Below are 25,807 nucleotides of genomic sequence, written 5' to 3' on the forward strand. Positions count from 1 at the left end.
GGATTGCTTCCTCCAGCTCAGTGTCACAGAGCTGCAGAATCTCAGAATGATCTGGGTTGGAAAGGACCTTAAAGTTTTTCTAGCTCCAACTCCCATGCCATGGGGCAGGGACACCAGACCAGGTTGTTCAGAGCCCCATCCAACCTGGCCTTAAACATTTCCCGGGATGGGGCATTCACACGTGGAACTTGATGAGGATGGATACTGATTCAATATCCAAGTCACTAATGAAAATGTTAAATCAACACTATATTATCAACCCTATAATTAACTCAGAGGAATATCACACAAAACTGACCACTAGTTAAACTTCAAGCACTGACCACTGTCCTTTAAAGCCCATCAGTACAGCCAGTTTTTCCCACAGCTTGCAGCTGACCTGTATGTAATCTAGTCCATGTATTCCCATTTTGACTACAAGAATGCCACACAGGCCCATGCCGAAAACCTTGCTAAAGCCAAGGGAATAGGTATCCCCTTCCTCTTTTTCCAAAACAAATAATTTCATCACAGAAGGCAACTGTGCTGGCAAGGCATGATTTGTCCTTGGTAAATTCATGACAGTCTATACCAATCTCCTTCCTCTTCATGTGCCTAAAACTGCTTCCCAGTTTAACTCAATTAAAATTAATGAGTCTGTAGTTCTTCTGTCCCTTTTTAATTTCTAATTCTAGCATACATCTTTCCACAGGCCAGGGAGATGCTTGCATAGAAAGAAAATTGTTCTCCTTTGCAAGTCCTTTGGGAAATGAAGAAAAATTAAATTCAGCTGCCAAAGTTTTTATTTTAAGTCTGATTTCATTCATTTTCCAACTTAGTCTGGTTGCCAAACCCAGACTCTAATATTTTTATGTTGTTTTGGGAAAGTGAAAATATTGCTGGAAGAAACTCCTTTCATCATAAAATATTTCCCATCTTGAAAGATGTTTGCTGTACTAAAAAAGAGGATGAAGATTTAGGAAAAAAAAAAAGAAAAGTAACAACGAACAGATTCATAGTTTCAACAGTTTTGGAAGACATACACATATATACACCCACTCCTCAACTGCAAATGACAATGCTGATCCCCAGTCTGTGGTTGTAGTCAGAAGAATCAAAGACTGTATAACTTTTCCAATACATCTTATGGTTACTTCTTCTATGTCTGTGTGAATATAAAATTTACTATCACTTCTACTTGAATATCCTTATAATTCATCAAGAAATGTGTTTGGAACTTCACAATTATTATAACGACATCACAATTGTAAATTTTTTGCTCCATCAGGTTTCTTACCTTCAATGACTCGTAGTTTGATGTCCGAGCCAAGAAATTTTCCCGAGATTTATTTATCATTTCTCTCTGAATGCAGGTAGCTTTGATCTGTAATAGAAATGAGATTTACAGCGGCAACACAACGCTGGTATCAGATCTCTCCTGATTCCATTGCTTGTGCAGTTTGAAAAGAACATTCAGCTCCGGCCCTTTGGCTACCTTAGCTCATCCCTCTCACCCGAGATTGGACAATAATGCAGTAAAGTACTTGCCCTTTAAAAACTGCACTTATCAACAAAGAGGTTTCTGTGCAAACTGATTTTCCTTTCTTCCAACATGTATGTTGGATGAGGCCCAGCTCTTTCAGAAATACTTTTTGCACATTCTTACTCTCAAATGCTGAGTAAAAGAGACAGAATCAGTTCAGGTGACAGAAGTGCTGTCATCATAATGCAGGACAATCCCTCAAAAACACTAGCATGAGATTTCAGACAACTGGACCAACTGATCTTATTTCTCAGAAAGCAACAGAGGGTGAGACAACAGATGAGCAAAACCATGAAATGTTTGCCATATAACTAAAGCTGGAGAATGTCTATACCTTCTCATTTTCAGCATGCTGGGAAGCACAAAGCCCTACTTTCTGAAGGCCTGTGAATATTCAGCAAGGGAGCTTATAATAGAGACTTATATTTCATTTTAAGAAGCAGGTGTAGTTGTAATAGGTACTTGGTACTGTCATCGGCTACAGATGAACACAAGTACAACTCTATAGTAAAATAATAATTTCCTCATTGCTGATGCATCACTGATGATACTGCTTCATTTTTTCATGTTACTCTCAAAATACTGTGGAATTTATAGAAGCTGGGAGGACTGAGGTTAACTTAATTTAATTTAAAGTTAAAATTTGGCTGCTGAGACAGATTTAAACTTTTCAAGCAGTGTTCATGTAGAGGATTCTCAACATTATATAATAAGAAAATCTGCATATGAGTGGGGAAAAAAGCTTAGGTGGGCTTTCCTTATTTAAATACTGCTTTGGCTTACTTCCTTGTAAGTTTTTTTCTCTTCCTGGATTTCCTGGTGGTGTTGTTTTTCAAGCGCTTCAGTCTGCAGAGCAACAACCATTCTTCCAGTATTTTCTGACACCTCTGAAATAAGTTTCAAGGTTTTCTCATCTGATGTAACAGGCCTGAATTCTTCTTTTATTTCTGCAGCTATTTCTCTCCAAACCTCTCCAATCTGTGTGTGAAACATACACCATATGATTCAGTATTTATTGCATTCTTCAGTTCCAATTATTCAAAATAAAACAGAGCAACCATCTCCTTATTTTTTTTTGACTTTTTAAAATTTTTATTCAAGGTTAGACTGCACTACTACTATGCCAGATTCAGTCATGGTAAGCCTCCCTAAGCCTTCCCAAGACCAAACTTGATTCAAAGATGGGCAACGAGAATGCTGATAACTACAGAAATTATGAAGGAATAGCTTCAAGATACCAATTTACAAGAGCAAAGTGTTGAGTCCTACTTCCTAATTCTTAAAATCTCAAATTGCAGACATTATTAGAGCAAACTGCAACACAAGCCATCAACAGAAGCTCGAATTATCAACCAAAGACTGAGTCTTGCTATTTCCTGAACACTAGAAGCTCTCACAGACTTTGTTCCTAAGCATAAATTTATCATAAAATAAAGCATCTTTTGAGCAAGACAGCTCTCACAAAGCTTGTCAGTCTGCTGTAGTCTCTATAGGCACACCACTCTTAACTTTACGATGAATGGATGGATGGATGGATGGATGGATGGATGGATGGATGGATGGATACTGCACATGGGGACAAAGATAGCAAAGCACAGAGGAAACTTTATAAAAATGTGGTTTTAATGGAATTTTTAATAGTGTCCCCTGAAACTGACCTTACTGTGTAAGGACACAGTCCTACTGTCCAGTCCTTCCCCAGTTTCTTACTCCTGGTCCATTCCCATCTTGATCTGGCAAACAGTTAAAACTATTTTTTTCCAAGTTATTTTTAACTAGCATCAGTTTCTAGTCTTATTTGCTGCATGGTCACAAACATTTGTAGCAATATGAAGCAAGAAGATGGGACTGATGCAATGTTGGAAGCGGGATTGTTTCTTTTGCTGGGGAATACTGGCTTTCACTATGTGAAATTCTAGGTGACTTGTGACACAGGGGACAGCTTCTGAAGGGTTATTTGTTATACTATGTCCTGAGATATACTTGCTATTTTTGGGAATGCAGGTACAACAGTATTATTTGCTTGAACTATACTCACTTTAAAGTCAACATAATGTTGTATAATAGCAAGTGTAACAAAATCCTTCGCAGATAAGCCAGGTAAATGTTCAAAACCTAAAATAATATTAATCACATCAGTATGATAAATTTATCTTAAAATATAATATTCTAAAAACCTTTTCTGTCAGATAAACGCATGCAAAGCCTACATCATACATACACAAGTCAGTCACTTTTGATCCTGAGCATTTTTTGCTGATAAAAAACCCCTGTTTCTCTATAATGCACTCTCTCTGTACTAAAATCTTTACTTATGAATGACTCTGTCAGCCTTCCAAACATTTGGATGTTACACTTTTGTGGTAATGGTTTGATTTCTATTAAAGCAGACAAACAGCTGAGTCTACTGATCACAGGTTATAGAGCAGCAGTTCAGCACATAAAGAGTTTGCTTTAACTGTGAAGTAGCCAAGAGGAAAATTATACTAATGCTTTGTTCCAAAGCTGTGACATTAGGGTGTCCCTCCATCTTGTAGATTATTGTCCTCAGCATAATGCCTTGAGCATCATGACTTCATCTTTAAAAGATGTTTCCACTATGTAATAGAATAAGGCTGGGAAATGTGGTTGCTGAGACTATGCTTCATTTTTTTTGCACACTGAACGATAGTGGAACTTAATTTTAAAAATGTAAATGTAGTCTATCAAATCTCTTTCTAGAATTCATCATATCATCTGTGTGGTAACTGGGAAAGTAGCATCTGCCTAGAGTATAATTACATCATGTTTTGAAGCTAAGAAATACTGTAAATAAAAACCATTTACTACTACTGCTCTTCTAGATTACAGGCTGTTATGGGGGAACCCAGAAAGTTGCTGACAAAAGACTATAAAATATGTCCATATGTTATTGTCAACTTTATAATTTCAGTGCTTCACAAGAGACAGTAAAATGTATATAACTAACATGGAGGATATCTGTGAATATAGAAGAAAGTGGAAAGAAAATCTTATGCCTTTTTATTTTAGTAAAGAATCCAGTTGTGATCCAACATTTAATATAATTAACCCTACTAAAATCAGTAAGAGCCTGGAGCTCCTACAACAGAGGAGAAAGTAGCTACAGATTATTAGACAAACTAAGGATGTTTTCAAACCAGCTCATTCTCTAGGTAAAGCGGAGAACTGGCTGAAGCAATCTCAGAACAATTACTGAGTAACTTTGCACCTGCAGAGGATGGACATGAAAACAAAAACAAGCCTAAAAAAACCCCATGAAACAAATAATTAGATAATGTTTATGCAGCTAAATGTCAACAGAAAAAAAATTATTCTCCAACATGAATTATTGAAAACGAAGACCCAACTTTTGTCTACAGACAGAAAAAAAATCTCATGGATGTGGAAGAATTTATCACTTAATCTTGAGCTCAGTCTAGGTTTTAGGGTATAATGAGTATTCATATTCAGTGTACAAACAATGAAAAATTAACAGGGACTGCCACACTTTGAAAGAAAACATTAAAATGCAAATTAATCTTGCCACTCTGAAAAACTATCTAAAATCACAGAATTTAATTCAGTAAGGACAAATAGAAAATTCTAACTGTAGGAATAGCCACCTGTACAACATTCTAAGTTGAATGAGCAAACAATACCATGCCACTAGGAATACAGCTACTGTTACATTTATGTCTGAATGGTTATTTACAAGATGTGTAGAGTAACATAACTCTATCTGGCTGTGAGGCTTCTGCTGGAGTACTGTGTTCAGCTTTGGTACACTACAGACCAAGAAGAATTTGATTCAATTGGAAAGACTACAGAAAAAAACAAGAATAACTAAATATTATGTTAGAAAATGCAATCAATGAGTAATATCTTTCTCAATCTAAAGAAATAAATGTGCTAAAATATGTGAAAGAGATATTGTGTGTAGAAAAATAAATTGCAAAGAATTTCAAGCAAATTTTAGGTTTAGTCCTAAGAAAATTCTTCCTGGTGGTAGGGGCAGCAATGTAGTGGGGAAGTATTGAAATCCCCAAAAAGAGGGACTTTAAAAAAATGTAATAACCAAGCATCTATCAATTAGAGACTACTGATGCTGAATCATAATGTTTCCTTTGACTTTGTTTTTTTTTTTATGGTAACCTTATTGATAAGTTCAGTTTAATGACAAATATGACACTAACAAGGCAACTCATTTGTCTTACCTAGCTTGCAAAATAATGAATAAATTTTTGCCCGTAAGCTCTCTGAAGTTTCCATGATGGCGAAACTGGGACAGCAGGCAGGCACTGGAATGACCTTTTGCTGTTTCTGGAAGCTGGTAGTAACAGGTCTCCTGGTGTCTAATATAAAAACACAAAACCAGAGTAGAAGAATGAAGTAGTAGTATGTTCCCAAACTTAGAGGAAATCCATCTTGCTTTGTAGGCACCATGTAAATAATTTTGATTGTTTGGCCAAAGAGTTTGAACATAATCTGGGTCAGGAAATTTTAATCAGCATGACTAATAATTTGTGAGAACAGCACTCACTTCTTTTTATAATACATAACAAAATAAAATGCCTTTTGTGGAAGAAATTAAGCAGTTTAACTGTCTAGCATTAATAGCTGGTCATTGTTCTGTTCAGTACTTGGTTCATTCCCAGCTGATCTAGAAAATGCCATATAGTGGCCAGAATAAAATGAAAATAAATGAAAAAATATAAGGAAATAAAAAATAAATAAAATGGAAGATATATTAAGTCTGGTAAGAATTATAAGTGTAAAGTTATAAATGCTGTTATTTACTGTCATCAGAATTCAGACTACAAAAGCAAAGAATGTCATTATTTTACTGGACTGCTCACATGCATCACAAAACTTACCAACAATCTTTCCATCTTGATCTCGTTTGACTCCCAAATCCATCTCCTCCTGTCTCCATAACTGTATTAGAACGTTAGCTGCTGTTTGACCTTTCCTCCCTTGCCAGATACACATGTGCAAAATGGTTTTAGGGTTGTCCGAAAATTCAACCAAGATTCCAAGAATCATATTGCACAGGTTCTTTTCCTTTACCTTTATCAAGGATAAAGTAAAGAAAGTTTTAAACTGTTCAAAACAGTGATGTCTTCTTTCTGAGAAATTGTGTACTATGTAATCAAGTAACTGCAAGCTTTTAATCGCTAATATTTGCACAAAATTAGTGTATAAGCTTGTACATCCTTAAAGTTTCTGTCATCCTGCTATGCAAAGTTCCATAAACCAAGGAACACGAGGGTAGGATCATATAAGATGCATTCCTGTGTGTACAATCACACAGTAGTTTTTGTGCTCATGGCTCCAGGATCGTATGCTGCCTGCTACCAAGGTTTATTGTTGTAAGAAACAGAACTCTGAAGGCAGAGGCTGAGCAGTACCTCAAAGCACACCTTCTGTTACATGGCTAGAGCTTTTGGCAGCAGCTGAGAGGAGGCAAGGGCTTCAAACTCAGAAAGTGTCAGTTTAGAATAAATATTGGGAAAAATTTCCTTCCTTTGAGGCTGATGAGGGACTAGAGCAGCTTGCCCAGAGAAGCTGTGGATGTCCCAACCCTGAAGGCTGGATAGGACAGGTTGGATGTGGCTTTGAGCAACCTGATCTAGTGGAAGGTGGCCCTGCCCATGGCCAGGGGAGTTGGAACTGGATGATGTTTAAGGTCTCTTCCAACCCAGGCCATTCTATATTCTGTTATTCTGAGGGTCTGCAGCCTTGCACTTCAAGAACATCAGATCACAGAGCTGACAGCACAACCAGAGTGAATGAGGAGTGAATGACTCAAGGAAGGTGCATTTTTATTTCCTAAGAGGTGAGATGTCTGTGCAAGCTCCATGTCCAAGACCACAGAAGCTGCTATACACACAAGATACATGTACAAGGTAACTTCAAACATAAAAACTGTTAAAGCCATCAAGTGCTCTTACTAACTTCAATATGAAGAACTGAAATGCTTTTCTAAAGAGAGATGTCATCCAAACTCAGAACATAGTTTGGTTTTCTTTTCAAAAATAGTACAATTTTGTTAAATTAAAAACTCTCTCTGTCAAATAAGTATTAAAAAAAAAAAAAGATACAGGAAAACCTATACAATAATTTCTGAGCAGATACCTGGGTCTCTCTTGGGCAGTTAAATATATTTGGGGTTTTGTGTTTGTGTTGGTTTTTTGTTTGGTTTTTTTGTTTAGTTTATTTGGTTTTTTTGTATTATACCAGTCTTAGGAGATACTGCAACAAAAATAACACAATTTGCCATGTTGTTTTCCTACTCTTTCATTCTACAAAACCAATAATAAAAATACCTACTGCCAACAAATCCAGAAGGAGAAAAATGCCTTGTTTTTCAATGAAAGAGTCCTCTGCAATGTCACATCCAATGACACAGGACCTTAAACAGAAATAATATCACTTATGTAGAAACACTTTTATGACTCTCAACATTCTACAATCACCTAATTTATTTTACTGAATTTCATACCATTTGGTATGCAATATGCTTCACACCTTCAGGGAGTAGAAAAATCAGGTTTCATGTGCCTTTTCACTTACACCTATAACTAAATATACCCTGCTTGACTGCTCTTTCTTATCCTGCAGGTGGCACACCTTCCTTGAAGCAGCCTGACAATTTTGGCAGGCTCTCAATGAGTTGGAATATGTATTTGAACTGAAACTAACTCAGGAAACCAGTTTAAAATTTAACCAGGTTATGTCCCTAATCTGGTTTATTGTAGGGCTTTGTGAATATTTCTGCCAGCAAAAACAAGGGGGTGTGTCAAGCAATACTTTTTTTGGCAACAGTTTGCTTCTTCCAGATTAAAATGATCATAAAGCCAGCATTGATGTTGCTGTTACTGCTTTATTTCCTCTGCTATGGTAATTAACAGAGAAACTAAAGAGATCTCCTGAATCTGTATTTGCTCCCAGCAAACATATTTGATTTTTAATGTATTTTTCGACCTCTACCTTAAAACAAATTAAGTTTTTATTTTCCTCCGATGTACTGGCAATCTTTAAAATATTTCTAGCCCAATATAGCAAATATACAGACAATTCTTATGTTTACATAGTTTTTTTGCTAATATTGGTCTATTCTTCCCTGCTGTTTACCTCTCTAAAGTTATTTACAGACTCTAACCATATGCCTCTCTTACAAAGTCTTGAGTAACTCTGCATGTCAGGAGGTCACTCTGTGTGGGGAGTGAGGTTTTAACACTGAATCCATATTTAGAAAACCTTACATGCAGTGCATTCAATTTCTTTTGCATAATTTTTAATTAGTCAAATTTTATGAAGAATTTTTATACATTATAAACAAAAGAAAGGCCTATATGTGCAGAGAAAGGTCATAGCATTGCAGACCTAAAAAATACAAGACTTGACATTTTTCCAAGTTACTGCTGCTAAAATACTTCACTAACCACAAGCAGTCCAGTGCACTGAGGAGGAGACAATTGTGGCCTAATCCACTATACAACCTCTTTGGATCCATCTGAAAGAATGGGATGAGTATACCAATTCCTTCACAGCTGAAGAGTTCCTGTTGAAATGTTAATTGAAGCAATGTTTTTTAAGCCATATTTACTAAATTGAAACATGTAAGAAAATACAAAGGAAAATGGGAAATGTAAATATATTGCAATAAATTTGGTCCACTTGTTAGAGCAGGATGCACACATAGGAAAAAAGATCTTCAGTTTTTCCAAAGCGCTAATTCATTTCTTAACACACTTTTATATATCAGTTTCAAAATAATGTAAATTAACAATTAAATAGGTTCAACCCTAGCTAGTGGATTTCTGAGTGTTTTTATATTTCAGCTGGGTCAAGAAACAAGACTTGTTAACAATGAACTGCAATTGACACTTGCTTTTCAATTAAAACACAAAAAAGCAGTCTCCCTTATAAGAAAATATACTACATTTTGATATTTTCTGCCCAGTATAAGGGAGAAAGATACATACCTTTCTGTGGTTATCATTTTCACAGAGAACAGACAAAATAAATAATACGTCAGCTTGGATTTCCAGTAGAACAGTACTTTCTTTTCCTCTATATTTGTCTGCTGCATACTTTAGGATGTCTGTAAATGGATATATTTTATATATATGAATACCCCAATACAAATGTCAACATTCTATTACAGCTGTTGCTTTTTACAAAACTCAAATTTATATGAAAGGATTTTTAAAGTAAGTTCAGTTTTATCTCCTGTGTTTCAATAACAGCTTCCACAAGTGGTGCACTCTGATGCTGCAGTTTCATGGCCTTTACTCTTGGTGACAGAGTTAATGACAGCAGCTTGCACTGACTTCTCCCTTGTTCACACTCTGTGCTGCCCCTTAGATTGTGCCAGGGTAAGGAATTCAGGGAACTGTTATGAATTAAAGAACTCTAAGAAAAAGGCAACAAACTGGATGGTTCACTCTACTCCACAGCTTCAAAAATGTTTGAACTGACAGTGGAAATATGGGAAAGACATGAAATACCATCATTGCTGAGAAAGTCAGCCTTGGAACCACTATGTGGAAGAGGGCATTCATACACAAACTCCCCTAGAGTAAAAGTTTCTTTGTTCTGATATGTGAGGTATAGTATTAATTTTGTTTTCACTAAAAGCTATAGGTTTCCACAGAGTTTTCACTGGAGATGAACTGAGGCTATAAAATGATTAATTTCTAGGCTTTTTATTAGAACACAGTCTTTGAATTCCAAAGGATCTTTCCTGTTGTTTCCTTCAGAGTACTGAAAACCTTATGATATTGTAAGAAAAGCACTTAAACCAGCTTGTTTTGGAACTTAAACCAAATTTAACAGTAGGTATGTGTTACTGAACAAGAAATGCTCTAAAATTGCAGGAGCAGTGATTAAGCAGTTTTATTCTGCTTTTTTTCTTCACGTTGTTCATATAAAGGTACCTTGTTATTGTTTTTATTCTATGCTTAAGAGGAGTTGTGGAAAGCAACACCCTGATAGACCTAGGTGGAAAAATACTCATGGGCTGGAGTTCCTGGGGACGGCTACAATGAAAACAAGATCTACCGAATGCAATAACATAAAGTGAGAAGGGGCAGGTTTTGCTCTGAAATTAAATATGTAGACTTTTAAAACTGTCTGTTTTGCTTAACTCATTCAATGTGTATTGAAATGGAAAAATAATTAACATCAAATCAGTTACATCTTAGATTAATTGGCTGAGGATTTTTTAGTTTTTCAGCAGTCAAAGGACACACTAAAAACACGGCACACAAAAACATGTGAAGGTTCTCAGCATCAACAGAAATGTTCTAATTAAAGAACAGCAATACAAACTGTGCTTTACCCAGTAGCTGGGTAATTGCTCCCTGGTCACACAGATTCGTGCTCACAGCATCATCATAAAGGGCTACAACAGATCTCATAGCTCGGAGGCTGTAGCGCATTTGTGCGAGTTTGCTGCCACGACCACCTGATCCATGGAAACTGTTACCTCGACCAAAGAAAGGATCTGTGGAGCAATCACAACCAATACTGGTTTTGGCAGACAATCTATGTTCAGAATAAATAAAAACAAAACAAAACAAGCCAAAAAACCACAAAAACAACCCCAAAAAACCCAAAACACAACAACAAAAACCCCCAAACACTGCTGAAGTTAGAAATTATTCTTGTTTAAAATCAACTAGTAATAAGCCTTTTTGTGTAGAACTTTTTACATGCATAAGAAAGGTAATATTTTGGTGAACATTAAAAATTATTTTACATTTTTTAACCTTACTAGGCTCATGAGCAGTTTTACAAAATCAAAATATGTTATGTTTGGTATGACATTTAATATCCACCTTTTGATCTCCATTCAACCCAACTAAAAATTTCTTAGGAAATTTCTTAGGAAACCTAGGAAGACATACCAATTTTACAATGAAAAATACCCATCCTTAGAAATCTGGTCAATAAAACTGAGTGCACTTAGTTCTATTTTTGCTTAGCTCACACTCTTATCTGATGCCCAGAAGCCAGCTGTAGTCTGGAACCTGTCTCACCATGTACAACTCTGAGTTAACATGTCCTGTCTCATGGCAGGAATTCCTGCTTGGACTTCTTGCCACAAGGGAAGCACCTGGCTTACTTAAAACACAGACAACAGAGGTGTTTGTCTGGAGGAATATCAGTATAGTGGTACACAGGGAGAGGGGCACCAGCTCATCATTTGGTAGGAAAAAAAAGGGTGGTTGGTTTTTTTTTTGGAAACATTTGTTTCCTAGGTGGCCTATGAAAAAGAATCATTCTCACATCATGAGTTTTACACTTTCCTTCCTTTCAAAGAAAGTAGGTTCAGCTGAACTGTTTTGAGGGTACCTCTGTGTGAAAGCCATGAGTCCCCACTGACCTTGGCTTACACACCATTCTAGAAACACCAGGAGACGAGTATTCGCTTGGCAGGACAAATATTTGTCTACTAACACAGGAGCCACTGAAGCTAAAACAGCAATTGCATGAAGCTGTAATTCTTCATATTGGGCAGCAGACCAGTCAGGAAATCCAAGCTTGTGATTTTGTTTTACATAAGAAAGCAAAGCTGGCATCACATGATTTTCACTGAGGAGCTGCAGAGTCCAGACAAAGAAAAAGAAAGACAGTTGACGGATTTCACATGCAAATAAGAAAAATCTAAAGGGTGAGTCAACTTTATCTGTCCTACAATAACAAAATTAATTTTTAATTAAGAAAATATGTCATGAACACTACAAGTACAGGCAAACTCTTTTTATATCCTGTAGTTTTCCCAGAGACTGTGGTTTGCTAAATTTTATTATATTCTTCAGGTGTATTTCAACAATGCTCTGCAGTCACTTGTCAGCAATTTCCCTAGCATGGTCTAAGTTTGTAACTTTCTAAAATAGAAATGATATGCTACTTTCCAACAGTAGGACTTGGTCTGAAGCTATGTATGAATTCTTGATTTGGAGAACAGAGAATTTCAGTGTACTGTATTACAGCAGATGGACAGATAAGTAATATTCTCATGATTCTTCTGTCTTTTTTCTTTTTAATTATTATTGTTGTTCTGTTACAACTTACCCGTGCAGCAGATGGGTCTTTAGATAAGATTCCTATTATATTAAATAGTAACTTCTTCATCTCAAAGTCTTCGTAGGAGTAGGTAAGTTTAAAACCTTTTACCAAAGGATTGGGAAGTTTAACTATGATGGAAATGGTAGATAAGTTACAAAAAAAATCATAATTAAAAGCAAAAATTGTGTAATTACACACTATGGAATCTCTTACCTTCAGTATATGTTGCAAGTACTATTAAGATCTCTGCAAATCCACTTTCCTAATAGGCATTCAAAAAACACACATTAATTAAATTGCAGTGAAATTAAGACTTATGATTCAATTTTGGCTTGACTTTTTTCTTCAGAACACAGAATTTAATGTATCCTATGGCAGAATAAACAGAATTTTATCAAAGAATTGAACAACCATTTGGATATTTTACAACAATAACTAACTGCAGTCCTAAGGGTACAATTAGTTAAACCCATGTTTCATTCAGTACAAGTCTGAACTTCTGTGGGGAAGTCCCAAACACTTGTATTCCCTACTATAATCTAACACAAAAAAATATTCTCAGTGCTTTTAGAGCTGTTTTTTCAAATGCATTTGGTCATGTTTCACATCAGGGTCATCAGTACATATGAAAACTGCATGTATGGGCAAAAAGAATTTACCAATGCCACATACGAAAAGCTCAGAAATAAAATCTTGTCAATCACAGCTCCTAGAGAGCTAACAGAAGGACAACAATGTCTGATATAACTGTGGATAAGACCAAAGTCAGGAGGTGTCTATGCAGCACACTAGAGGCAAAGGAGAGTTGTTTCTGAGATAAGGAATTAGCAAACAGGTTTTTTTCTATCACAAAGATAATATTATTATAAACTTTACATAAATTTTACAGTTTGCTTGTGATGAGAAAACTTTTGATTTTCCAAGGCTCAGATTCCTGTGCTGATTTGTGAACTATATAAAATACAAGACTGACTTTTCTGAAGTTGCTTGGATAGTATATTAGGAAGAAAAGGAAACATACAGAAGCAAATTGCTATAGTGTTATCTATAAGGCAGAATCAAATGGTAATGTTAATGTTTTTTCTACCTGATATTTATACTTTGTAAAATCTCTAGGCAGGCTGAAAGTAAAGAATATAAGTTAAATTGTCTTAATATTTTCTTTGCATAGAAATAATTTTTCTTCCTTTTAGTATAAGGAATTAAAAATACGTATCTCGTTTACTTACTTTGTAGGAATAAAATGCCCTGTTTCTACAGCCAGATAAATAATTTGAATGGTTTAGATATTCAATATGTTGCTGCAATAGTATAACAGATATTTCATACTAGTTGGTGTTAAATGAAAAGCTTAAATGAAAAGTCTGTAATCTTCATTTAGTAATACAGCCAATTGGTAAACTCCTCTTCAAGAGGAAAGTAATATATTCCTGAACAGACAATTAATCCACAGGGACCTGATTGCTTAATTATTCAGTATGTCACAACTTCATTTGAAGCTGTAAATCTCAAGTGCAAACAAGAGACTAAAGCAATATTAACATCTATATAAAGTTAATTTCTCTTCAGGTTTCTCATAAAAATTCTGGAATATTATAAAGGAGCGAGTCATCTACATTTCAGGCAAGTCATGGTAGTGCATTATGTGACGGAGTCTTTAAAAGAATTTATGTGCCTCTTATTAACTGGACCTAAGTAATTATTTTCTCAGAATCTTACTTAGAGCGCCTGAGCTGATTTTTGGACACCCTTCTTGTTCCCAATTATGAGGCACACATTGAATGCATCTTCAAACAACAAATGAGATTTAGTGCAAAACTCTTTTTAGGAGAATGGCGCATTCAAGAATCCATGCAAGAATACAAGAATTAACATTAAATTTTGCACATAGATAATGTTAATGGGATTTTCTAAGTATCAAATAAGGTTGATGCTAGCATTCTGGGCTAATTACCTACAGATTTTAGGTCTCTGAGGTGACAACTACAGAAAGAAGAAATGTTTTCTTGCTCAGCAAATCCAAGAAAGAAGAAAGCACTGGAGACACAGGAGAAAAATATTAGAACCCTAATGGGGAAGAATACCAAGCTTTTAAAAGCAAAGGAGAAGTTATTAGTCTCTGGAATACAGCTCTAAATACTTACAAATATAGGTACTGCAGGGTATTCAGCAAGTAATGTGGCAATCACCAAGAGGTCATTCCGTAGCTGATGATCACAGTGCCGGGAGTCACACGTGAGGTCTACAAATATTTCTTTCAAAGCACTTAAAAGAAAATGAAATGCATTTTACCTTTTCCTTTGATATTCTAATGTTGGACAGCTCTACATATATGAATCCTCATTCAGCATCATACTTTTCAAAGCCTTAGGGTTTAACTACAAGAGAAATAGCTTAAAACTTTCTTATGAAGCGGATTCTTTTGGGTACCACTAGACATCCCATTTATTCATAGATGCAAGATGCATGAATTAAAAACCGCATCTTCCACTGTTTGTATTATAATTAAATAATACAAAGACAGTATTTACTCAAAATTTGGAACTGGACATTGCTGAATGATTATTGAGAAGGAATAGTCTAATCTTAAATAGTTAAAACAGTCTAACTCACTAAGGAAGAACCTGTTATTTTCTTCAGCAGAGGATCTAGAAATAAACCTGGTATATCATGGCATAGAAATTCCTTGTAATTTTGTAATATCAGCACTTCAACAGTGAAGAATACTGGCCTGTTATGCCTAATGTGGAAGCTTCAAAATGCTGCAATTAACTCTTCTGTAGTACAAAGCAACAGATAGAGCTATTCCTTCTGCACTATGCAGCAGAACACCTTGTTCTTGCCCTCTAACAGCAACTATGTTAATACTGAAAACTTAATTAAGATGTAATCAGAGATCTATTTGCATTTCTCTCAGTTAATTTGAAACAAAATGCTAGAGAAAAGAATGCTCCAGATGTTCCCAAAATGACAAAATTAGTTCATTAAATGCTCCTTGTACTTACCGTACACATTCCAAGCTTCTGAGCTGATTAACAACTTCTTCTTTTGTGTCTTTTTCTAGCAGGTTCCATAGGATATCTGAGGAACGGAACAGCAGCTGTCCGGAGGGATCAGTATCATTTAGATACAAACAAAGCCTGCTGGCTGCTTGGGCCCTCACCATTTGTTCACAACTTAGTTCTGAAATTATGTAAATCAGAGTAATTAATTCTCTATAGGTCAGTAATTGTTTTAGGCATGTTCAGACATGTTCAGAGATCTAAGATCATGGTCTAAGATCAATGGTAATAAGATTATGGAAAGAACAGTTTGTACTAACCAGAGGTGGAAAGATGCTGGAGAGCTTTAAGTACCCACAACTTTTCAGTAAGTTGATTTTCAACTAATGCTAGTGAATAAACAAGAAATTCTGCTAATCCTCCTGCTTCAGCCATCTGGATTTTATAGTTTGGACTTGTTGGCTGGTAACCTGCACATAGAATAACTTTAGTTAAAATGCAGTAAATACCCAGAATTTTGATTACTTCATAAAATGTTCATACTTTTTAAAGAAAGGATTGAAAATAAAGTATCATATTTCAAGCAGTTAAGAAAAACAATCCAATACACAAGAGCTGCTTTTCTTATATCTCAATAGTGCCTATAACACATCCAACTGACTCATCCCCAAGCAGACTTCAATGCTATAGAAACAAATAACTTTCTTCTTAGAATTTAGACAATGGAAGCAAAAGCAGGGCTACAGAAGTGAAAAGCTTTCTTCAGTCATCAGTAACCTAGTTCTCTTCAGTAGCCTATTGACTAGAGAATTGTTGCATTCTATCATCATATTGCTTAAAATAGGTGAATCCAAACTTTGATTTAAAAGCTTGACTCTCTAATGTGTCTCTGTTTTTACTTTTCTCCATGCATAGGCAAATCTGTATTTCATTACTGAATTATGGGGAAGGTGAAGCACTGAGAAAATAAATTTATATTTATGTTTATATTATGATAACTCATAAGAGCAAGGTTTATCTTAAGCAGCTTAAACATATATGTGTATATATACACACTAAATAGATATATATATCAATCAAATTTCATAAAGTACAAGATTGATAAATACAGATAATGCACATGGTGAAATGAGGTTTAACTAAGCACACACTCTGATAGGCTCCAAGTTATATTACTTTACAGATAAGAGAACTCTTCAGGGTCAGACTTTGGCAAGATTTACATGTATGCTTAGAAATGAGATGTTTGACTTTAAAAATCAGACTGAAACACATTCTTCATTTCAAGATAACGTATCCTATTTTCTAAATCAGAAGAAAATTGCTCAATAACATTCATTTATCCTAAGGGAATTATTTACAGATACAGAACTAAATGCACACATAGCGACTTGCAGGATTTGAGTCTTGTTTGTAAGGTAAAAACAGATTTGGATGCTTTTCTACTTCTAGAATTTTGAAACGGTTGTAGTAGCAGCAGCTTCTTTAGGCCTCCTAAAATAAATGAAAACTTGTAAAAGGGCACAGGATTAGTGCCCCACTGCAGGAACACAGCAGGGGAGCACACTGACATCAAGCATGCTCCTTGGCCTGCACTCCCAAGCCACGCTGTGGCAACATTCACTTGAGGCTGGCTGCCTATAAAGACAGTGCAGTCTCAGAGCATGGGATGCTGTGCCCCTCTGGGAGGGATCCATGACTGACTTCACCTGACATCAGTCTCTGGCACCATCCTAAGAGTCAAAGGAATTATATAATAGTGGATTCTGATCGTACCTGAGTTCATGCATAGCCCCTTTCTGTAGAGATAAGTCACACCATTTATTCAAACCTATGCTCAAATGTGTCCATATAGCATGAACTCGATCAAATTTAAATGGGTTCAGATCTGTCCCTCACAAGAGAAAGCAGAGCTGCTTCTCTCCAGGCTATATATAAAAACCTGAAAACTACGTTTCCCTTCTTATAATTCTGATCATAACTGCTTTTTTTTCCCCCTCTATTACCCACATTTCAGAGATCTTGTATCACTTCACATTTTCTAGATGCTATTTAATGCTAATTTTGTAAGTGTAATAATTCATTCCTTGTACATTGATCAACTTCAGATTTAGAATATGCACCTCTATAAAAACCTATCAATTATACATTTGCCAATGTTATATATTTAATACATGAGATACAGTAACCATAGTTATAAAGAAAAATTCATCAATAGCTAATTAAAAGAGGCATTTCAAAATAGTTGCAATCATTAAAAAATAAAAATACCCTGCTTTACCTGAAAGTAGTTTTCCTGGTAGCTCTGTATTAAAAAAGTTAACAATACTCTGACAGATTTCTATTTTAACTTGAGAGCTTGGCAGGGTCATCAAATAACCTGTCAGAAAGAGAAATAAATTCAATTAACAGACTTTATAATTTTTTTAGAAAGCATTCTTAACACAGTATTCTTCTTTCTACAGCACTTAGTATTACCTACACATCTGTAATTTCATGCAAAGTCTCATTATAAAACATTCAAGAGGCAGAGACTCCCACACTGGAGAGGACAAAGGCATCTTAAGGGAGTAGTCTAAGTTTAATCAAAAAGTTACCTTCTCTGCTTTATGGCTACAGACATGTATAAGGCACTGGATGGTATTCCAGAAGTTGTGGAATTCTGAGGAAAGCTACTAAGCTACTACACTAAGCTGCTCTCATCACTACTGTGTCATTAGAAACTCTTCTAAGCACATATGATATGAAATAAGGGGAGCATAGAAGCAGGAAGGGTACATGTTCCTGGCATCCCAGGTTTCAGTGTTTACAGAAACTCCCATTTGTCAAAATGAAATGAAACAGGCTAGATACACATTTACTTCTTCATCTGCACTGATAACATTTTCTCATGTAGCTTTTGACATTGGGCAATAGGTAATTCTGCTAGCCAATCCTCAGGTTAGCTGCAGAGCAAAGTAAAAATTGTTTCTAATATGAAAAAACACAGAGGATTGAATGAATAATTTAAAGAAATTACCTACATTTACTAAGGAGTAACAATAAATTAAAATCATGCTAACAATACAGTTGATTTTATTGTGGCATAATAATAATTTTATTGTGGTATATCAGGTTACACTCACCCAGTTGTGCAATGGATTGTGAAACTTCAACGGCATAGGTCACTTCCTCAGATGTTTTCCTTTTTAGAAATGGTAACCTGCAAAATGAAATTTAAAAATATTACAACTGTGCAATAGTAAATCAAGTCACCAGAAAAGTTCAGTAGCTCTTCTCATCTTCCTTGATAATTTTTTCAGATAAGGACACATTCTCTAGGATGAATGCACTTTTTGCAATGCTGATTCTACACTGAAATCTTCATAATCTGCAATTACATGTTCACAATTAGTGGTACACTTCATAGATAATATTTTCATAATTCAAATATGATGCAACAAGACATGTTGAATAAACAAATGTAATTTAAATGTGGAAGACTAAATTCTACAACCTAGGCACTATCAGGCTATTACAGAGCTAGGCTATGTACAGACATGTGGAGAGGTGGAAAAAAGGGATCATATCTCTGGGTAAGACCTTTTAAAATGGATAAAAGTAAACCAAATTAACTGACTCCAAATAGCACAACAACAGTTTTATTTTTAAAAACAGGATATTAATAAATACCCAAAACCATAATCAGATATGACATAAACATGTAAGTGCTAAAAATCGTCTAACAGTAAGCATTACAATATTATGCTAAGGTCTCCGCAGTACATACTGTGGAAGCAGTTTTCCAGTAAGTTTACCTCTGTAAACACTGCCAGAGGAAAAGAAAGGAAAGAACATATAATAGAATAAATGCTGGGGAGGCAGGGGAGGGAGAAACAAGACATTGAAACAATAAAAAAAAAGTGGGAAGAAGAAAGGTAAACAGAAGCAGTTACAAAAGAGTGGAATATTTTACTGGAGAAATTAATGTATCTGAAACTGAATCCTAAAAAAAAAAACAACCAAGCCCCTGCCTCTGGTTAAAGGCTTTTCTGTCACACGAAGTAGCAGTGAATTGTGATGGAATTTCCATAGTACAGAAATTAAAGCAAAACCCAAGGGTGCAATTTTCCAAAATATATTCATTGCAGAAACCATAATTAGGGCTGAACTGCTCTAAAAGAGGAAAAGTCTCACAGCTATATTTTATCGACTTTATACACTCATTCTCAGTTTTGTCATGCTTCTAGCAAACACCAAAGAAAATTAAACTCCATGATGTACCTCCTCATTCCCCACTGTGTGGCAGCAAAGAAAAGCAGTACATCTCAGGGTGCTTAGGGAACTAAAAGATTCAGCTGAGAAGTTCTGTGTTTATTAAACCTAACAGCTGAGAGGAAGATATGTAAAAATTTATCTGAATATCTGTTTTACTGTGCCACTAGTTTGTTTTTTTTTTTTCTTCCTTATTCTCCTGAAATGAAATTAAATACAGGAGTAACTGTAGCTACAAGTATACCATAAATAACTTTACTAAATTATTGAAGATGACAAAACTACTGACAAGCGTGGATAACACCTAAATTCTATTCTACAGATTACTTAAAATACAGTATGGCAACAAAGATGCCCAAAAGTTCATGCAATCCATTTTAAAAAGAAATATAAATCCTGTTGACATTCATTCTCTCCTGTAATATGGCTTGCCATTTTGTAATGCTTACCCTCAGTTATTAGTTTTTAAACTCAAGAGCTTGTCTGAAACAGCAAAACACACCTCAGTACCACTTAGCTGCTGAATCCTTTGAGGCCAGCAGTCCCAGACTGACTTAGGCAATAAGGGACCTTGGGGAACCTTGCCTCCAAGCAAGCTGGGGCCCAGCACAACATAGTTTTGAATTATGTAACATGTAACTGCACGGATGCTGAACTGCTAAAATAGGTTCCTCAATCATGTCACCAGAAACTGGACACAAGTAAAAGACATTGGATGAAAAGGAAGGATGGTCCAATGGACACCTTGCAGTTACTGGTGCTTTGTAGATAAATGCTGTATGGATATGCCAGTTTCCTTAGAAAATGTATAAACCTGTCAATAAGCAGTATTTGAATCTCTAAAAGGGGCTGAGGTACTTACCCAAACAATTTAATAAGTTCACATAAAGGCTCAGTGAAAGCTTCTTGTTCATACGTTTTTTCTGCACACAGGTGAAGAATTTCAGTAATATATGCTATATCCTTAAGGGGCTTTTAATGTGAAATTAAGGAAATCAGATAATTTGTACCACTATGAATCAGAAGAAAAAGCTGAAAACTGTGCTCATCACACTTCAAAGACACAAGCAAGAAAAAACAAGACCAATGTTTACAAAGTTAGGAGTTTAGAAGAAGTATGTGAGTCAATACTTAGGCTTTTTGAAGTAGCCTTACTTTTACATAAGTACAACTTTTGCAAATCTGATTTAGGTGTCTTCTCAGCTGAACTCACTGGAAGCTCAGCACTAATTTTCTAAAAAATGGAGGATGAAAAGCTTTTACATCACAATGTCAGATTTACCTATCTGAATTCTGAAACAGCCTTGTGATATTTAAACTGTTTTCTCCTCTAGTCCCAAGTGACTAACTGAAATTTGAAAATTTGGACCCAAATACTTATGGAGATTATTTAATATAAGGGGTAGAGGCACAAAATCAAAGCTGAACTGAGATTGAGAAGTTACTACCAATCTACTGACTCACAGAAACTGCCTTGAAGTACACAACTCAGTTGTAATGTGATGCCTGAAATCACTGTGCAATTATCTGAACTGTATGAAATTAATAACATTTTTCCACATGCCCACACCCTCCTTAGTACTTCTCATTATTGGAACCTTTCAGTTTGTACTGTAAATATGAAAAAGGTTTCAGATAAATTCATCTGACTTCATCTTTCTTTAAAATGTCTCTTTATTGGAAGTCTATTTTATCTTGCTATTTTATCTGCTGTTTCTTAAGTAGTGGCAATTATTATGCTTTTCTATTCTGAGTTTAAAGTACACCAGTTACATTTTCGACACTTTCCGCCACTGTACAGGTGAGAACTCTCTACTGAATTTTGTGACAAATGAATCTAATATCCAAGAATCTTGTCAACCTACCAACCTTGGCTGTGTGCACACAAGGAGGCCAGTGATGAGAATATATAGCATCAACCCTATTCTCCATGGGGAAGCACAGTACAGCATCAAATACTTTACTGAAAAGTCAGACTATTACCTTACATAAACCACCATGACTTTAGAATTCTAGAGTGGGAAAAAGGATACAAATCCATTTTCAAAATGCTTGATTACCTTCTTGAGAGTCTTCAGCTGCTCTTTTTCCAAATCTTTCTTAAATAAAAGAATGAAAAGCGGGTTTTAATTGCAGTTTGCCCAAGAACTTTAAATGATTGTGTTTATCCCCTTTTAAATTTAAATGAAAGTGGAAACCAGATTTAAAAGTTTACAAGACACAACAAAATTCTCAAAGTGCTTTGAAGCAGGATTAACTCCATGATGAAGCCCCACTTCTAAGTAGGAAGTCTGCTCTCTTGTAACTGAAGAAGCTTTCAAAAACTCCTGTTCAAACGTGTAGACTCTTTCTCTCAAACTCTTTGTGATTCTTTGTAAAGCAGCTAAGAAAACCTAACCTATGTGTCACACAATATAAATGTGTAAGCATTTAGATCTAAGTGGCTTAGAGTGCTCTGTAGCACTAGGAAGCAGCCTTCAAATTCAAGGCTGAAAACAACTGAAGTGAGGATGTCAGGCTGTGTCAGTGATGTGCAGTGTTCATTTCGGCTCTCCTGAGCACCTGCAACTTGAGGCAGGCCAGGAAGTTGTTTCAGGAGTCTACAAGCCCAGAATCCTACAGCCATTTTATCATATCTACATATGATATCTACAGAGGTGGTAAACAATAACATCTGGCACTTTTTTCTTTGGGCAGTAAGTTTATTATAACAGCTGTATTAAAAAAGAGGCAGAGGGGAAGATATAACTACTTCTCTGTGGGGCATTAATTTAAAATGTGCTAGGTTTAATCAGGTCCTTGTTTAAGAGAATAAATTATCCATATTTTGGATCAAAATTGTTTGATGGCTTAGTGAATATAATCTGCCAAATCATCTTGTGGAGACTAAAAATCAGCTGTGAAAGCCCATGAGATGATGCTCCTCCTGTGTGTGCAGGTTATTGTATTCATTCTTCAACATTGACCTTTGTATATTTCACCTTCATTTAAAATTATCTCCCTGGAGAACTGTTAGCAGTTAACTTGGGCAATTACATAAATTCATGGCATACTTTCAATAAGGTTCTATGTACATCTGTTTCCCAGCTATAGGTTTCAGTACTCTTAAAATTCTCAAATATACTAGAAATTCTGCATGTCTACTTTTTGAATGCTCATGCTTTTGCCTTTTTTTAAAGTTCCTGTGTGATCTTCTCCTTCTCTATGTATTTTTTAAATATAAATCCATAATTGACAACATTTTTAAAAATAACAATTATCATCTTTAGAATATTCCAATACCAGAAGAAACTCATCTTTGTGCTCTGTAGCTCCAGCCACCTGTGTTGGATATAACAAACCCATCTGAGTTTATTCAGGGTGGGTGCTAAAGGAACTGTATAAAAAATTTGCCAAAACCCCATAACCACCTGTGTAGCAGAGATAGTGAGGTACCAGGCTTACTTACTGAGCCCAAATCTCCTAGAAGTGTGATGACGTCATTCAAATCCACTGACCTCGACTGTGTATCCTGAAAAAGCAACACTTTAAAGTTCGTTTTTTTTTTTCAATTTTGAACTTTTGTTTTTAAGGCGTTTAAAATGTGAAATAGCCGTGTTAAACCAACAAGAATTTACTCAGGGATAGGTAAATCCAGACCGCGTGCGAAGCACACACCGGGGTTTGTCCTCAGCCCGAGAAAGACGGCAGGGCTGGGCAGGGTTGGGCAGGGCTGGGCAGGGCAGGGCAGGGCAGGGCTGGGCAGGGCTGGGCTGGGCAGGGCAGGGCAGGGCAGGGCAGGGCAGGGCTGGGCAGGGCTGGGCAGGGCTGGGCAGGGCTGGGCTGGGCAGGGCAGGGCTGGGCAGGGCTGGGCAGGGCAGGGCAGGGCAGGGCAGGGCAGGGCTGGGCAGGGCTGGGCAGGGCTGGGCAGGGCTGGGCTGGGCTGGGCTGGGCAGGGCAAGGCAGGGCAAGGCAGGGCAAGGCAGGGCAGGGCAAGGCAGGGCAAGGCAGGGCAGGGCAAGGCAGGGCAGGGCAGGGCAGGGCAGGGCAGGGCTGGGCTAGGCTGGGCAGGGCAAGGCAGGGCAAGGCAGGGCAGGGCAGGGGTCGGGCCATCACCGGGGCCGGGGATGCTCCTGCCCGCGGTAGAGCTCACCTGGGCGGCGTTCGCGGCGTTCGTGCGCCTCTCCCCGCCGCTGCGAGAGGGGCTGGGGGCGGGGGAGCGGGAGGCCGCCCGGGGCTCGGCCGCGGCCAGCGAGGCCATGGCGGCTCCGCGGCGGCGGCAGCGCGGCCCGGCCGTTGCCATGGGAGCGGCGCCGAGGCCCGGCCCGCCCGCACCGCCGCAGCCTGCGCGGCCCGGCCCGGCCCTCCTGCCGCCCTCCTCCGCACGGCCAGAAAAGGCACTTCGCGGGTTGCTGTCTGTGAACGCGACCTCGGCGAGAAAACCATTTCCCCACCCCGTCTACATGCTGCGCAGCTGGAAGGGAAGAGGCCGGTGGGTCCATAAGATGCCACCGCGACAAACCGCAGACAGGAATGCGCAGCCCGGGGTAGGCTCTCAGCGGGGAAAGGGGCTAAAGCAAGCTTTTCTCTGCATAGACTGATACAAAAAAGTAATAAAAGCCGGGACAGAAGGGTGAGGGGATGTAGGTATCTTCTACTAGCAAACAGTGAGCAGCTGTTTGAGGTTTCGTTGACAGCTGAGATTCAAGGACAACACAGCGCTCACAGGTACTCTCTACTGGAGTGCTCACTTCAGCTGCCATTCCTGGGATCTGGACACACTTTGGGCAGGTTGCACAGATGTCACGTTAGATATGCACATATCCCGAGTCTTTGAGTGCCAACCTCGGTTTTCATTGACAAGTAGTTAACTGCAGTGATTCCAAACAAATATTTGAATATGCAAATACATTTATGAAATTATAAAATATCTGGGGATTTAAACAGCTAGTTTTTAGGTGGAAAGAAGTGATTGATAACAATCAAGAAAGACAACTTTATGGCTCCAACTATAACCAACACAGTCCTTATTTTCATTTTTTCCCAGCTTGCATGCTACACCCCTCCCATTTCATACTTGCGTTTTGCAAAAATAAGGTGCATCTCACATTTGGTACTCACATACACTATAGAGTTCTCTTCCCATCAAAGGGAAAACACACACTATTGTGTATTTGTGTATACACAAAAATACCCATGCACACTCTGCATTTAGTAGAAATTCATCTTGTATGCAACTCCAAAATGATGGAAAAATTATAGCCTAGCATAGTATAGGACTCTGAATTTAGAAAATGCAATGGCCCCTATGACATCCATGACTTCCTGAGCTGCGATCATGGAACACAGGTCATCCAAAAGCAGGACCTGTAGCACATTTATAAAGTGCCCTCACATGATGTAACAGTGCAGATGCCAGCCTGGGAGCTGGTGTTTTACACTCTTCATCTGTCCATGTACACACATCTCTCCATTACTATCACCACTTTACTGGCACTTCCATCTTCTACTTAAATATTTGTTTCTGTGAACATTCTGTTTTTTCTTAGGGCTTATACTGGATGGAACAAGATTTTCTGTTAAGCATCTGAGATTAAAAGTGCTGACAATGCTTATATGTCTCCAGGCATTTAATTGAAAAAGCTGGATTATGTATATATTTTTTCTCTTGGTGGCCAGATAGGAACTGAAGTTGTATGTATTCAGAGTTTTAAAGCTTATATTAAAAAACCTGCTTACATTTATTTCTATTGTAGACTAAGTGATTTCAAGTTTGGTTGCTCCATGTTTTGAATGACAAATGTATAGAGGATATACCTAAATTGGGCAATTTAGTCTGTAAATTATAAGCTTAAGTCACATGGCACTTGTTGGCTCACTGTTCCAAAGATCATATTGCAAAGCTCCATTTGCTCACAGTACCTTCTTCAAAAGGAAGCTTTTAAAATTTAGGAAGAAAGCTACATTATGC

The 25,807-nt window shown here is 37.1% G+C and overlaps 1 protein-coding gene across 1 annotated transcript in view; it reads right to left on the reverse strand.

Moving 5' to 3' along the window:
- Positions 1 to 17,975, reverse strand: part of LOC311156216 (cilia- and flagella-associated protein 69-like) — a gene marked incomplete at its 5' end in the record, with an annotated part of 47,728 nt that extends 29,753 nt beyond the window's left edge. Inside the window, 14 exons of the mRNA XM_084210004.1 lie at positions 1,277 to 1,363; positions 2,306 to 2,500; positions 3,561 to 3,637; positions 5,737 to 5,874; positions 6,397 to 6,589; positions 9,511 to 9,629; positions 10,869 to 11,033; positions 11,916 to 12,132; positions 12,608 to 12,729; positions 12,815 to 12,863; positions 14,746 to 14,866; positions 15,607 to 15,784; positions 15,924 to 16,073; positions 17,885 to 17,975. Coding sequence (XP_084066130.1) covers positions 1,277 to 1,363; positions 2,306 to 2,500; positions 3,561 to 3,637; positions 5,737 to 5,874; positions 6,397 to 6,589; positions 9,511 to 9,629; positions 10,869 to 11,033; positions 11,916 to 12,132; positions 12,608 to 12,729; positions 12,815 to 12,863; positions 14,746 to 14,866; positions 15,607 to 15,784; positions 15,924 to 16,073; positions 17,885 to 17,975 — 1,902 coding nt within the window. The remainder of the gene's footprint in view (positions 1 to 1,276; positions 1,364 to 2,305; positions 2,501 to 3,560; positions 3,638 to 5,736; positions 5,875 to 6,396; positions 6,590 to 9,510; positions 9,630 to 10,868; positions 11,034 to 11,915; positions 12,133 to 12,607; positions 12,730 to 12,814; positions 12,864 to 14,745; positions 14,867 to 15,606; positions 15,785 to 15,923; positions 16,074 to 17,884) is intronic.
- Positions 17,976 to 25,807: the final 7,832 nt, after the last annotated feature.

This window comes from Fringilla coelebs, assembly GCF_963513975.1.
Source record: "Fringilla coelebs genome assembly, chromosome: 1".
NCBI classification, from domain to species: Eukaryota; Metazoa; Chordata; class Aves; order Passeriformes; family Fringillidae; genus Fringilla; species Fringilla coelebs.